Source organism: Diabrotica virgifera, chromosome 4 (assembly GCF_917563875.1).
Source record: "Diabrotica virgifera virgifera chromosome 4, PGI_DIABVI_V3a".
NCBI classification, from domain to species: Eukaryota; Metazoa; Arthropoda; class Insecta; order Coleoptera; family Chrysomelidae; genus Diabrotica; species Diabrotica virgifera.
The window spans coordinates 243,663,000-243,678,186 of NC_065446.1; the positions used below are offsets into that span (position 1 = coordinate 243,663,000).

The following is a 15,187-nucleotide window of genomic DNA, read 5'->3' on the forward strand; positions in this document are numbered from 1 at the left end:
CTGATAAGGACGTGTATATGTTTATTAATGATCTGAAATAATAGTATATAGGTATAGTGGTAGCTTATATTGTGTGAAGGAACTACAACTATAGGTAACTATTTTTATACAATTTAAGCCAAACATATGGTTATATTTTCATAATTATCATTATCTAAATCGTAAGTCTGCTTTTCTAAATAACAACAAGGTTTATTTTGTTACAACTTTAACTTTTTCTCACAATATATTTTCGCTTTCCTCTACTAACACGATATCATCAACAAAAAGCATTGGCCAAGAAGGCCCCCTTACTTTCTCTGCCAGTACATCCATAACAAAATTAAACAGGTGGGGACCTATTTACTAGTTAACGTTTGAATATAATTTTTTTAGATACTCCATATTTTTCATGATCTTCCTCCATTATAGTACTATATCATACTATCATATTTCAAAGGGACTCTTTAATATTCAGCTCAGTAGGGTGCTATTGCACGCGGGCGCAGCCCGAAAAAGGCGCCAAACCGAAGGTTTGGCAAATAAATATTTATTTTAACGAGATATTCATTTTTTATACAATTTTAATTTTACATTTTTAACGAACATTTGGAGAAATTTCAAAAATAAAAAAAATATTGTTTATTAATAAAAAAATATTTTATATTTGGTGTTAAATAATTTACTACTATATATTATTGTATTTTTTTAAAACGGTATAATATCGGAATACCTATTTTGCAGTACTTATCCGTCGATCGTAAAAATTTGTTTAGAGGTCAAAACTTGGGTTGTAATATTCTGTCCGGATTTGAAACTTTCGTGGATTTTTGAAATTAAAATAATTTCATAAAAATTGGGCATTGGGGTTTTTTGAGACGGGGAATTCTAATTTTGAAAAATAAATTTTAACGGTGGATAGCTTGAGTTTTGGGTTAAATAGATTTTTTAATATTTTAATAGAAACACCCAACTGGATAAATTAATAATACATGCTATAAAAAGGCATAGATAGTAATATAAAAATAATATGTACCATTATATTTATTTCTAAACTACCGTTTTTGAAATTCTGGTAGTAAGTAGACATAAAGCAAGTGCTTTACTATTAAATATCCAATCATTTAGATTTTTTATAGAGATTATAATGATTATTTGGTATCATGTTTATTTCAGATTAATATTATAAGCAAAATGATACAATAATTGACATTAAAGTATGTCAAAACTATTTAAAGAATCTAGTTGATCATTTTAAAAATTACAGTCGCTCCCTTCTGTGGTTCCCGCTGCTAAGGTATAAGGTACCCGCCTGCAAAACTAGCATAATGTCCCTTAGGTTTCTAAAATTAGTATGTATTTTGTATAACACTAGCACCAAAAAGTTATTTTGGCGCCCACCAAATAGGGGCGCCCGCCTGCAGTGCAGCATCACTTTCAGGCCCGTTATCGCCGGCCCTGTGTGGCTCAATGGTAAGAGAGCCGACATTGAGATCAAAGGGTTTTGTAAGTTTTTATGAATCCCAGCTGAGTATCAAATTTTTCTGTGTTAAAAATCAGTTAATAGAAATAATTTCTATCCTTGTGGGATCGGTGAAGGGAGACGTTTGGATACAATTAGCGTCTCTTTGCAAAGACAATGAATTAGACTTTACTATATAACAAGACATTTACTCAACACACACACTACACATTACACTATAATCTGAATGTGAAATCAACTGTATCATGCCAATGGCCAAAAAAATTACAGAGATGAAAACGTTGTTGAGGAAATAATTGCCCAAGTGGGAAACTTGGCAGCTGATGAACGAGGTTTTCCTTCGTTAAATATCGTGAAACGAAAATATAAACCCAAATTTTTCAATTATGAACATAGAAACGAGATATTTGAAGATCCAAAAACCGCGTTTAAAATATTATTTTTTTTAGAATAATTGAACCCCATTCTAAGGGGCTTCGGCCCTCGGTAATAATGAAATCTTTCATTCTGCGTTAAAAATTTTTCAAAAATTCTTACATATTAGTTTTATCAGGATTCGAAAAAAGTGAATGCAAACACATTGGCCCGAAATTTTACGCCTACGCCCTTAACCAATATACATATTAAAGTCTTATTTGTTTTTTGACATTATCAGTAAATTAGTTACAAAAAGAATTGAGTTCTTGCAATTTCTGTTGTAAAAGGAGTAAAAAATAAAAAATTATAGATTTATTTCATAGTTGGATATAGGTAGATTTAAAGGGCGCCAAAATATATTCAGCACGTGGCGCCGCTCAGCCTTGCGGGGCTCTGTGATTACTCGTATGTAATTTCATACCCCGCTAAGTGGAATATTAATAGGCCTCTTATTTATTTAGTATTATTCATTTATTCGAATGTCTCGGCTATTATTTCATCTTCCTCTTCTGCTTTTCTCAATTTTAGCTTTTTCATCGCCTCCTCAATATCTGATTTCAGTATTTGTGGTTCTTTGTTCTCTATTATTATCTGGGTTTTTATTAGAGAACAGTATTTCGCAATATTGTTTCCACACCGCTATGATACCTTCTGGGTTTGTTATGGCATGTCCACTATTAAGTAGGTATCTTTAATTTCACTTTTGAGAAAAATTCTCTAGATTCTTGGCGGTCAGCAAGTCAGCATGTTCTTTTAGCTGTGTACATAATATGTAGTCAATACCAGTCTATCTCTAATTCTATTTGTATTGAATTTGGTGAGCCGTTTCTAAGTTTTCGTCTTTCGTCTACAAGTTTTAGAGTCTATTCAGTCATCCAATGTTTTTTCCTATCTATTTTTTCTTTGCGGTTTGTATTGTTGATGGCTTCAATGATCTACTACTTCTTTCAGAGTTCCCGCGTTTCGTCAGGGTCCCCGGTAGTCACTGGTAAATCAGCGTTTGCTAACGCTTCTCCAAAATTTTCTGGGTGTTTTGGAACCGGTTTTTGTCTTCTGCATATTTATAACTGTCTTACTCTGTAGCCTAACGCCCAACTCTGCTTGTAACCTTTTGTGATCGCAATCAGAGTTTACTGCTGGGTTTGTTTATAGGGCTTTTCATCGATTGTCATTTGTTTCGAGCTTCTGTCATATGTTGTATAATCTGTGTATAATATTAATATATACGGATTATACGAAATGTGACAGAAGCTCGAAACAAATGACTGTGAATGAAAAGCCCTATACAGGGTGATTCATTAAGAATGTCCAATCTCTGAGTTGTAGATTCTAGACTTCAAAATATTAAGATTTAACCCTAATCACTTAAATAAAATGTTCCCCGTTACTGAGTTACAGGATGTTTTATTTAAAAATTTAATAACTATTTTTACCCAGTACTTTAAAACTATTTAACAAATCTATGTCATACTTGGCAGAGCATGTAGTTGCCTTACTCCCTACTAAATTATGATAAATAAACCTTTCTGGCAACTATCAGAGGCGTACGACAGGGGATACTGAATGGTTAACTAGACCCAAATTCTACGCCACTGGCGGAATTGCTATTTTACCACAATATTTCGATTCCCCAATAGTTTATAGGTAAATATTGTACTCTTTATTCGTAACGATAAAGTCATTAGTTTTCGAGATATGTATTTGAAGTTGAAAACGAAACGGCTCAGCTATTTTGATTAATGTATTGCGTTCTTTCATTTTTAACTTCAAATATCTCGAAAACTATAAAATACTTTTAAAGTACTAGGTACAAATAATTTTTAAATCTTTAAATCAAAATCTTTATTACATAAATATTAACTATTTGTATCCAGTACTTTAGAAATATTCGACATATTCTTATCATACTTGGCAGAAAGTGTTGGTACTGTACTGTGCACCTTACTAAAATATGTTAAATAAATCATTCTGGTTACTACCAGAGTCGTGCGACAGGGGAAAGTGAATGGTTGACCCTTCCCACATTCTACGCCACTGGCGGTATTACTATTTTAGTGCAATTGTTCGTTCTCCAATACTTTATGTAAATAATATACTTCTTTCGTGCCGATAAAATCATTGGTTTTCGAGATATTTGAAGTTAAAAATGAAGGGGCACAATACATTAATCAAAAATCAAAATAGATGTGCCGTTTCACCTTCAACTTCAAATATCTCGAAAAATAATGAATTTAACGTTACGAATGAAGAGTATATTATTTACATAGAAAGTATTGGAGAATCGAAATATTCCGAAAAAATAGCAATTCCGGCAGTGGCGTAGAATTTGGGAAGGATAATCCATTTACTGACCCCTGTCGTATGTACGTCTCTGGTAGTAGCCAGAAATATTTATTTATCGTAATTTAGTAGGATGTACAGTGTCTACATTTTCTGCCAAGTATGACAAGGATATGTCAAATAGTTTTAAAGCACTGGGCAAAAATAGTTATTAAATTTTTAAATAAAACCCTGTAACTCAGTAACGAGCCACATTTTATTAGTGATTTGGGTTAAACCTCAATATTTTGCGGTCTATCATCTACAACTCAAAGATTAGACATTCTTAATGAATCACCCTGTATATTGATTACTGAGCTCCTTCATCTAATTGTTTAGTAAAAAGAATGTATCGCATACCGAACAAAAAAAAAATCGGAAATAAAAATCTGTAGCAATATTATGCTAATTTTTGTCCAATTTAAAAATTAGTTTCAATTTAATCAAAAATATTCCTGAATGATGTAATACACCAATTTCTAGAATATGTACTTTGTGCTGTAATTAGTCTTAATTATATACTATCTATTTCAATGTCAGATTAACATAAATGCATTTTTTTATTTATTTGATATAACCGCGTTAATGTTTGATTGGACAAAATAAAGAAGATAAGATAATACATATAAAAACACTTTTAAACAACGTTTTTTTTTTTTCGATTTTTAGTGTTTTCTTCTTCTTCTAAAGGTACAATTTCTACGTAGGCGTCCACCATATATTGTCTTGTCTGGTGAGATATTAGATTGTCTAGTCAGGATTAAATTATTCTATTTTTGCAGCATTACGAAGTATTTCATAACTGTGGATTATTGTCCATTGGCGAATATTACGCAGCCATGACATCTTTTTACGTCCTAGACCTCTCTTACCCTCTATATTTCCTTCTAGCAGTAGTTGCTGAAAAGTGTATCGTTAAGATTATTGTTCTTTAAATTGTTTACTGTTGTTCTGATCTCGGCTATTTTTGGTGGATTCTTTTCTCTGTTGTCTGCTTGGTCTAATGGTATGTCAGCGTCCGCCTCCTTCCTATCTCCTTCAAGCTTTTCCTTAAAACGTTCTATCCTTCTTCTTCTTCACGTGCTATAGTAGTAAAGTAATATTCTATATCGATTTCCCCCCACGATATGTCCCAGATTAAGATATTTTTTGTTGTTTAACGTCTTTAGCAGTTCTCTATATTTGTTGCTGATGTTCTGTCCATATTATTAATATTTCTTGCTGTTCTATCAATATATTACCTTCCTTATTATACATCGTTGCTGTTGGTGTGAATTCTTATCTGCTTTTATTCAGTTTCTAGTAAAAGTTTTTTGTCCCTGTTCCTGTTGTCTTATTTAATTCTTGTAGTTTTTGAAGTTCTTTGTTCATATTTTCTCTCTTTTTTCTTCGGTGGACTGTCTTTTCTTCTTTACGTAGGTGTTTATATTCCCCCTCTACTTGTAGGGTTCTGTGCCCTATTTCATCAGTAAATATGCTGTTTTTTCTTTGTAATAGTCTAATAGTCTTGGTCAAATCAGTCATTCGTTCTTGTTCTTCTTTCTTTACCTTCCATGCGTAGTAATTCTTTAACTACCTCTGTTATGATGTTTCTGAACTCTTCTCACTACATGTGCGTGTCCACTTCCCATGGCACATGATCAAATCGTTTTTCTTAGGGCTTGTCCATATGCGGGCGGTTTGCCAACGTCGGCTGCGCGGTTTACCTGTTTCCCCCCTGTTTTTCTTGGTATTAAGGTGAAACTTCAAAGGCGGCATTAGGGTGAGATCAAATAAAACAGGTAAACCGCGCAGTCGACATTGGCAAACCACTTACATATGGACAAGCCCTAATTAATCAGTCCAGCTTTTCTTCTTTGAACATTCATAAATCTTTTTCTAGGTGGAGGTAGTTAACCTTCAACCCAACCTTCTATTCGTCGGTGGATCATTTCTACCACTCACTCTCGGTAGTCCTGAGCCTGTTTGTTACTGAGGTTGGTTACCCGAATCTTCCACAGAGTGTCTCAGATGACTTAGAGTGGAAGCGAGAGTCTAAATTATGTAGAAGAATTGATGGATTCTATAGTTACTTGATAGAAATTCATTTTATCTAAGCCCAATGTGTACCCTAAACGTGCGCGATGCCAATGAAATCCGTAGGCTAAAACGTCTACTGCCATCCGATCTATCTACATCACATAGACTTTAGTTTAGTTTTCTGAGGCAAATGATTGTAAATTCATACCAACAATGTTTAACAGGTTTAGATATATTTAAGAGAGATTATTCATTGGAATAATACCCTACATATTATCAGTTCATTGTCAGAAAAAACGCTTATTGCCTAATAGGACTTTTCATTCACAGTCATTTGTTTCGAGCTTCTATCATATGTCGAATAATCCGTGTATTATAATATACACAGAATATACAACATATTTATGACAGAAGCTCGAAACAAATGACAATCGATGAAAAGCCCTACAGGCAGATTGCAGATCTCTCAAGGACTTAATAAAAAAAAGAATGTGTGTGTACTTTCTACGCACGTAAGAAGTTATACTTCTATTATATGATTTCAACGAAATAAATATACTTAAAAGTTTATTTCTATTTTATTTATTTAATAAACTAATTTTGATATTACCACTTTCAAAATTTTTTTTATTAAAACAATTCCAAAAATTAAAAAAAAAACAGGATAACAATCGTCCGTGTCAGGATTTGAACCCGGGACCTTCGCGTTATGTAGTCGAATGCTCTACCAATAACCCATCAGGGTTTTGTTTTTACGGCTTCTGGAACGTAATTACAAACGACGGTGACAAGTAGATCAAGTGAAGTATTAAATATAAAAATGTTTAAAATACTTATTATCTTACTCCCAAGGAAGAAAAATCCAAAGACACAAAATTATAATAGATATATTTACTAAAAACACTAATACATATATTATTTTCAAACCTTAGTTGCGCTGATACATACATAACTTGGATGATTTAGCAACTAACAACATACTGTCGGTGTGCGCATGCGCCAGGGAATGTAAAAATTCACCCTCGTGCCTAAAGAGGTATAACTTAAAAAAAATGTATCTAAGAATAAAACACTGAAAACTTTTATTTTCAATACTCCCACAAAATTTATTATAACTAATGTCACTACAGCTGTTTCGGCAGAGTGCCTTTCTCAAGTGATTTATTTAACTATATGTCTGCATTTTAAAGTCACTAACTGAATAGGTTGAGGAGCTGAAAGCTGTTTGTCTCCAGGGCCACTTTATCCATTAGGCAATATAGGCAGTTGCCTAGGGCGGCACATTATGAGAGGGCGGCAAAAATACTGTACAAAAAATATTTGTATATAATATATAAACATTGTGGATCTAAGTTCTGTCATTAAAGAATATGAAGCCCTTTCAAATTACTTTACCGCAAAGAAGCCAAAAAATTGTGCCCAAATAAAACATACAAAGAAATAAGAAACAGAAATTCAATTTGACGAGGGGGCCGATGATCAACTAAACTTTTCAGCTAGTGATGAGATGAAAATCCACACATTCTATGTTATAATCGACACTCTGATAAGAGACCTGAATAGACGTCTGGAATCTTATCGACTTATTTATCAACGTTTTCGTGTTATTAACAGATTTGCCAAAATTATTCAATGAAGAAGTTATTAAAGAAGCTGAAAATCTGATACAAAATAAAGACGACCAAGATACATATCTTCATTCATACATATGGGTGCATTCACTTAAAGGGTCATTTGGATACCACAATAAAATCGCCAATTACCAATTGACATATCTTAATATTTAAAGGAAAGGTAGTCTAGTCACTGAAGGTGGATATGAGCTATTACCTCCGATTTCGTTGAACCTCCATCGATTTGCATGAAAATTGGTGAGTGGTTAGAGGATATCTCAAGGAAAAAAGGTGACATGGTGTCAACTTGCGCTTTTACCCTGGGGATGGATGCTACCTCTTCTCGGGGCTGAAAATTATTTTATTAGAAATATCCCCAGAATTCAATAGAGGGACAAATTCTAAGCATAATTTGTTACATAAAGTTATTAAAATAAATTAATACTTGTTAAGTTATTAAAGATTAAAGATTTTAATTTTTCGTGAGAAAAATGCATTTTTTTTACCGATTTTTCATAAATAACTCAAAAACTATAAGATTTTACAAAAAAGTTATTATTACCAAAATTAAAGCTAATAGAAAACGAAATAAACTCCTTAGTCTAAAAACCTTTTAATTTTAACTAAAAGTGAGTAACTGAATGTATATTTTTTTCGGCGGGTACTACAAATCTAAGTATTCAAGCTTAAATAACGGGAAATGATGCATTTTATAACATAACCTTATTAAACAAATTACATCTTTTTTTCAAAAATATGCATTCTAAACTGGTCAAAATTGTTGCAATCATTACTTATGCTAATATACCGAAATTCTTCTAAGGATTACTATAAACTTTGATTTTTGTGGAAATGACGTATGTTTTATTTTTCACTTTTTCCTAAAATGTTCTAAAGGGTTCTCTTATTTTCATCATAACTTGCTTAATTGTGATGCTATTAACTTCTACTGGAGCTCATTTGATAGGTACTCCGAAGTACTTTGACAAGTGCTTAGCAGGTATATTTTATAAAATACATCGTTTTCCCGTTATTTAAGACACATCGAAAAAATTAAATCTTTGATCTTTAATGACTCAAAAAGTATTGATTTATATTAATAACTTTATATAACAAATTTTGCTCAGAATTTGTCTCTCGATCGATTTATGGTATTATTTTTTTCACCCCCACGTAAAGTGGTAGTTTTCACCACCACGGTGAAAGCGCAAGTTGGCATCATGTCACCTTTATTCCTTGAGGTATTTTCTAACTACTCACCAATTTTCATGAAAATCGATGGAGGTTCAACAAAATCGAGAGGTGAAAACCTTCAGTGACTGCACTAAGTGGATTTAAAGATATTTTCCTTAATTTTGGCATTGCATTTTCGAAAATGTCAAGAATAAAAAATAATTTCCCGTAAAGTATGACGCAAGAAAGTTTTAAGAATTTGTCGATTTTATCAAGAACAATTTTTTTTTTTTTTAAAGAAGTCTCTGATGTGATCGAATTGGAATGACAATTTTTTCTATTGTAGGTATATAAACATCGTAGTTTAAATACATTTTTAGTGTATTCTTATTTAAATAAAAATTTCTGCATTTTTTTTTCGCAAAAATGGTACATGTTTGAAGGGCGGAAACGCGGCCCTGTTTGTCTCAAGTTGGTTATTCAGAATTATATCTATATTTTTTTAATTTATTAACTTCCATAGATGCTAATAAAGATAGCTTAAGGTATTTATTTTGAATATTAAGAATTTGACACTGTTCATTAAAAGAATTATTATTATCTAGAAGGTGAAGTGCGTAAGTGGAATCTGTTTTTCCATTGTTAAAAGTACTTTTGTGTTCTGCCATCCTCTTGTCAAAGGTTCTGCCAGTTTGACCAATGTAAGTTTTTGGACAGTCTCCACATGTCAGTTTGTAAACACCATAAAATAGTTCTTTATACAGGGTGTCCCGAAAAGATTGGTCATAAATTATACCACCGATTCTGTGGTTAAAAATAGGTTGATTGAACCTCACTTACCTATATACAATAGTGCACACAAAAAAAGTTACTGCTCTTTGAAGTTACAAAATGAAAATCGATTTTTTTTCATATATCGAAAACTCTTAGAGATGTTTGATTGAAAATTAACATGTGGCATTCTTATGCCAGCAACATCTTAGAAAAAAAAAAATTAGGTGACATTTGTGCACCCCATAAAAGTTTTATGGGGGTTTTGTTCCCTTAAACCGCCCAAACTTTTGTGTACGTTCCAATTAAATTATTATTGTGCATTAGTTAAGCACAGTGTTTTTAAAACTTTTTTGCCTCTTAGTACTTTTTGGATAAGTCAGTTTTTATCGAGATATTTTGAATATTTGTCGAATCCACCACATATTTGTATATGGTAAGTACGATTATAGAGACCTGTTAATAATCTGAAAATTTATTTATAATTTTACATTTTTAGGTATATTTTGAAAAAGAAGCCACATCACGATAAAAGGTGACTTATCAAAAAAAGAATAAGAGGCAAAAAGTTTTAAAAACACTGTGTTTAACTAATGGTACCACAATACTAGTTTAATTGGAACGTACACAAGCATTTGGGTGGTTTAAAAGAACAAAACCCCCATAAATTTTTTATGTAAATATATTAAAAAAGAAGCCGCATCTCGATAAAAACTCGCTTATTGAAAAAATAGTAAGAGGCAAAAAATTTTTAAAAACGTTGTGTTTAACTAATGGTATCTCAATAATGAATTAATTGGCACGTACACAAAAGTTTGGGGGGTTTAAGGGAACAAAACCCCCATAAAATTTTTATGGGGTGGACAAATCTCACTATAATTTTGTTTTAAGATCTTCCTGCCATAAGAATAATACATGCCCATTTTCAATAAAAAATCTCGAATAGTTTTCGATATATTGAAAAAAATCGATTTTCATTTTGTAACTTCAAAGGGCTATAACTCTTTTTTTATGGGCATATTTGTACTAAGGTAAGTTAGGTTCAATCGAACTATTTTTGACTCCATAATGTGTGGTATAATTTATGACCAATCTTTTCGGGACACCCTGTATATTTGCTTAAGTTGTTAGTTCTAAAAGATGGTGCTATTCCTTTTTTTATATGTTTAGGTATTTTTGTTGTTGATATATTGTCTGTATATCTGACAGAGCAGAAGATACTGGTTTTTTTTCTTAGTATGATAAAATTGATCCAAATACTGGCATAACCCAGACATCCAAAGTGAAAGTTATCCTCCAACACCAAATTGTTCTAAATGGTCCACATAATGTTCAGAAAAAAGTCACACCATTTTGAGCGTCGGGTTTGGGGGGAGAGGGAGGAGAAATCGGTAAATTCGTAGTTTTTTAGGTTTTTCGTCAATATTTCTAAAACTATGCGGTTTAGCATGAACAACCTTCTATACAAAAATGTTCTACATTAAATTTGAAATAAATAAGATCCTACGCATAATCCTTCTAAAATGAACGGTTCCAAAGTTACGGAGGTAGTATAGTATAATTGGTCCAAAAAAGGCCTAACCCAGACATCCAAAGTAAAATTTTTCCTTCAACACAAAATTGTTCTATATGGTCCACATATTGTTTAGTACAAAGTTACACCCTTTTGAGAGTCCGGTTTGGGGGGAGATGGGGGAGAAGTCGGTAAATTACTAGTTTTTTTAAGTTTTTCGTCAATATTTCTAAAACTATGCTTAAGCGTAAAGAATGTTCTATACAAAAATGTTCTACATAAAATTTAAAACAAAAAAGGTCATATACATAATTGTTATGGAATCAACGGTTCCAGAGTTACGGAGGGTGAAAAGTGGAGGTTTTCGATACTTTTTAAATTATTTGGGAAATTAATGATGATTTTAGGTGGTGAGGTTGACGTATCTTCAAGGGCTTATCACTAACATACCATCGGCTACTGAAATAGCAAATTTTATTTACAAAACCCAATCCTGTTAAAGAAAATTTCTATAAATTGCCCAAAGAATATAAAAAGTATCGAAAACCTCCATTTTTCACCCTTTGTAAGTCTGGAACCGTTGATTTGATAACAATTATGTATAGGATCTTTTTTGTTTTAAATTCCCTGTAGAACATTTTTGTATAGAACATTGTTTACGCTAAAGTATAGTTTTAGAAATATTGACGAAAAACTTAAAAAAACTACTAACTTACCGACTTTTCCCCCATCTCCCTCCCCCACCCCAACCGGATGCTCAAAATGGTGTAACTTTTCACTGAACAATAATATTGTTAATATTGTAATATTGTCCACATATTATGTGGACCATATAGAACAATTTGGAGTTGAAGGAAAACTTTTACTTTGGATGTCCGGGTTAGGTTTTCTTTTGGACCAATTATACTATACTACCTCCGTAATTTTGGAACCGTTCATTTTAGAAGAATTATGCATAGGGCCTTTTTATTTCAAATTTAATGTAGAACAGTTTTGTATAGAAGGTTGTTCATGCTAAACCGCACAGTTTTAGAAATATTGACGAAAACCCTAGAAAACTACGAATTTACCGATTTCTCCCCCTCTCCCCCCCAAACCCGACGCTCAAAATGGTGTGACTTTTTTCTGAACATTATGTGGACCATATAAAATAATTTGGTTTTGGAGGATAACATTCACTTTGGATGTCTGGGTTTGGGTCTAGTTATACCATACTAAAAGACTAATAATTTCAAGGCTTTATTATGGAGTTTTTAGTTTAAAATTGTGATAATTGTTTGTTCGTTGTACCCATTGTTTACTGCTAATTGCTTATATCTTTAATGGTGCTTAATTATATCTATTGCTTTAATGGTGTTTAATTATATCTAGAGGTTAGATTTTGACATGGGATTTCTGTCAATCTATGTAACATGCTATGGTAGGCTGCTAACTTGTGTTGTGTAGGGTGGGATGATGGATTTCGATATTGACACAACTATACACTCTGTCAAAACAGCTGTATGTAGTGACATTAAAGACTTGTTTACACGGCTAGAGTTTTGAGGAGAGTAGAGTAGCGAGGAGAGTAGACTCTACTCGCTGCTCTACCAAAAATGGCTTGATACCGTTCACACGAGGAGAGTACAAGTATAGTACTGATACTGATGCTAGTATAGTGAACCCGATTTTTTTTATTTTTGTATTTTTAAACACTATTGATTATAAGTGCACCTTAAATTCTTAATTTTTTGCTTGAGCTCGTTTACTCCAAAGCCACCTTTGCCATTCTTTCGACGATTTCATACTCCGCAGCTTGCCTCATACTTTTATTTCTGTAGTGTACACTACCTAAATTCCATAAACACTGGTATTCGCCATGCAGATCTACAAGTTTTAAAGTTTCATCTTCGGTGAACTTCATTTTCACTATTTACACAAAACACAATTCCAGCCGGAATGACAGCGTCCCTATGTACTCTCCTACTTACTCTACTCTACCGCTTCTACCAGATTTGAGTGCGTTCCATGGGTAGAGACTGCAGACGAGTGGGCATTTGGCGGTGGTGGTGGTGGTAGTAGAGTAGAGTTACTTTGCCACATGGTGCTAGTTACTCTACTGTACCACCTACTATACACTCTACTTGCTACTCTACTGTGCTGAGCGTTTTTACGGGTAGAGTTACTCTACTCTATCAAGTACTTGCATCATTACTCTACCCGTGTAAACAAGTCTTAAGTTATAATAAATTTTGTGGAAGTTTTGAAATCTAAAGTTTTCAGTGTTTTATTGTTAGATTATGTAGAAGAGGCTAGTGACGCTAACTGAATGTAGCGTCATATTTTGTAAATCATTATCTCATTTGAACCCTGTTATTTAAGACACTCTTAGTTTAAATCGTTACACCATTACTTATTAAATATTATTATATTAGGTTATTATTAGCTTAACTGCCTTTACCTACTTACGTTTTTACTCACATATTGACTACTAGGAAGCAGATTTGTTGATCTTTAGCTTTATAAATTGATGTGTTGTGGAATGCATATTATAGATTCCCCACGTCTATGCATTTATCGTCCTTTTTCCTTGCAAATTTTAGAAGGATAGGGTATGGTATAGGTATAAGTAAGAATTTGTTTCTGACTTAATAAATCTAAAATATTTTATTTTCAAATATTTATTTGTTTGAAAATGGAGTATCTTGGGTTTCGCCTTTCCTTTATTAGATGCCGCTGTTGCGTCTATTTGTTAATTATTTTATTGTAATTGGCATTCGGGGCGAAAAAATTTAATTTCGATTCAGCGATCCACTACAGGCTGTCCTAAAGATACCCAGAGAGGCAATGAGACCATGAGGTACCCAGTGAAATGGACCATTGACAGATGGTAAGTAGTGGTCTCTGCATCGTAATTAAATCTTAACTGCTTTTACCATTCATATTAATTTAAACCGACTGTCTTCTTCCAGAGCCTATCAAAATGAGCTTGTTTCTTACCCTCTTGAGTTACGGGACTGCTCTACTTCTTGTAGCAGCAGTATCTTTCTACGCATATTTCCTGTATTCCTACACATACTGGTCTAAAAAAGGAGTACCATATCTAGAGCCAAAGTTTCCATATGGAAACTGTACTAGTCTTTTCGCTAAGGCGAAAGGATATTCCGTAGGAATGGTAGACAGCTGCTACAAGAAAATGAGGGAGCAAGGATGGAAAGTTGGAGGATTCTTCACAGTCGCCAGGCCGACACTCTTGGTGTTAGATCCTGAATATGTTAGAGATATTTTGGTAAAGGTAAGTATAATTAAATTAAATATTAAAAATATTTATTTTGGCTTGTTTGAAACTTTTTGTATATTACGTTCAAACTTCAATGATTCGTCTGTTTGCAAACACATATTTATTAAAGGGCCTAGCCGGGTAAGATGATTAAAAGTGCCCCCAACTCGATTCGAATTCCATATAGGTCACCGTTTAGCATATATAGTAAAACTAACTTTCTGAAATTTTTAGCCCCCTAGGTGGTCATGTGACCCACCTAGAGCCTAATTAGGGTTTTTATGTTTTTATTCTTTATCTCAGCGGCATCGAGAACTAGCGAAAAACTTTAAATAAAAAAGTAAGCTTTAAATAGTTCTGTTCGAAAATTTTTTTTTTAATTTTTGGCGAGAAATTTAAATTTTAGAACGATTTTAAAATTTTAAATGAGTATAAAAAAATTACTAAGACATTCGTTTTTACGAAAAAAATATATAACGTGTATTTTTGCATAATGTTTCACCCTGAATTTTTTCAAATTTTTAAAATTGGTCAAACGCACCTTTAAAAATAAAAAACCGCATTTCTTCGGTTTTTTTTTTTCGTTTTTTGATGCAATTCTATACATATTTTTCAAAAAAGGTAACACCGTTACTGGAGTA

The 15,187-nt window shown here is 32.7% G+C and overlaps 1 protein-coding gene across 3 annotated transcripts in view; it reads left to right on the top strand.

Annotated features, from left to right (window-relative positions):
• Positions 1 to 15,187, top strand: part of LOC114347172 (probable cytochrome P450 6a13) — a 152,453-nt gene that overhangs the window by 15,074 nt on the left and 122,192 nt on the right. The window contains exon 2 of one of the 3 annotated variants that reach the window (XM_050649928.1): positions 14,239 to 14,561. The exons of the other annotated variants lie outside the window; for them this stretch is intronic. Coding sequence (XP_050505885.1) covers positions 14,250 to 14,561 — 312 coding nt within the window. The 5' untranslated portion in view covers positions 14,239 to 14,249. The remainder of the gene's footprint in view (positions 1 to 14,238; positions 14,562 to 15,187) is intronic. 3 annotated transcript variants of the gene reach the window in all.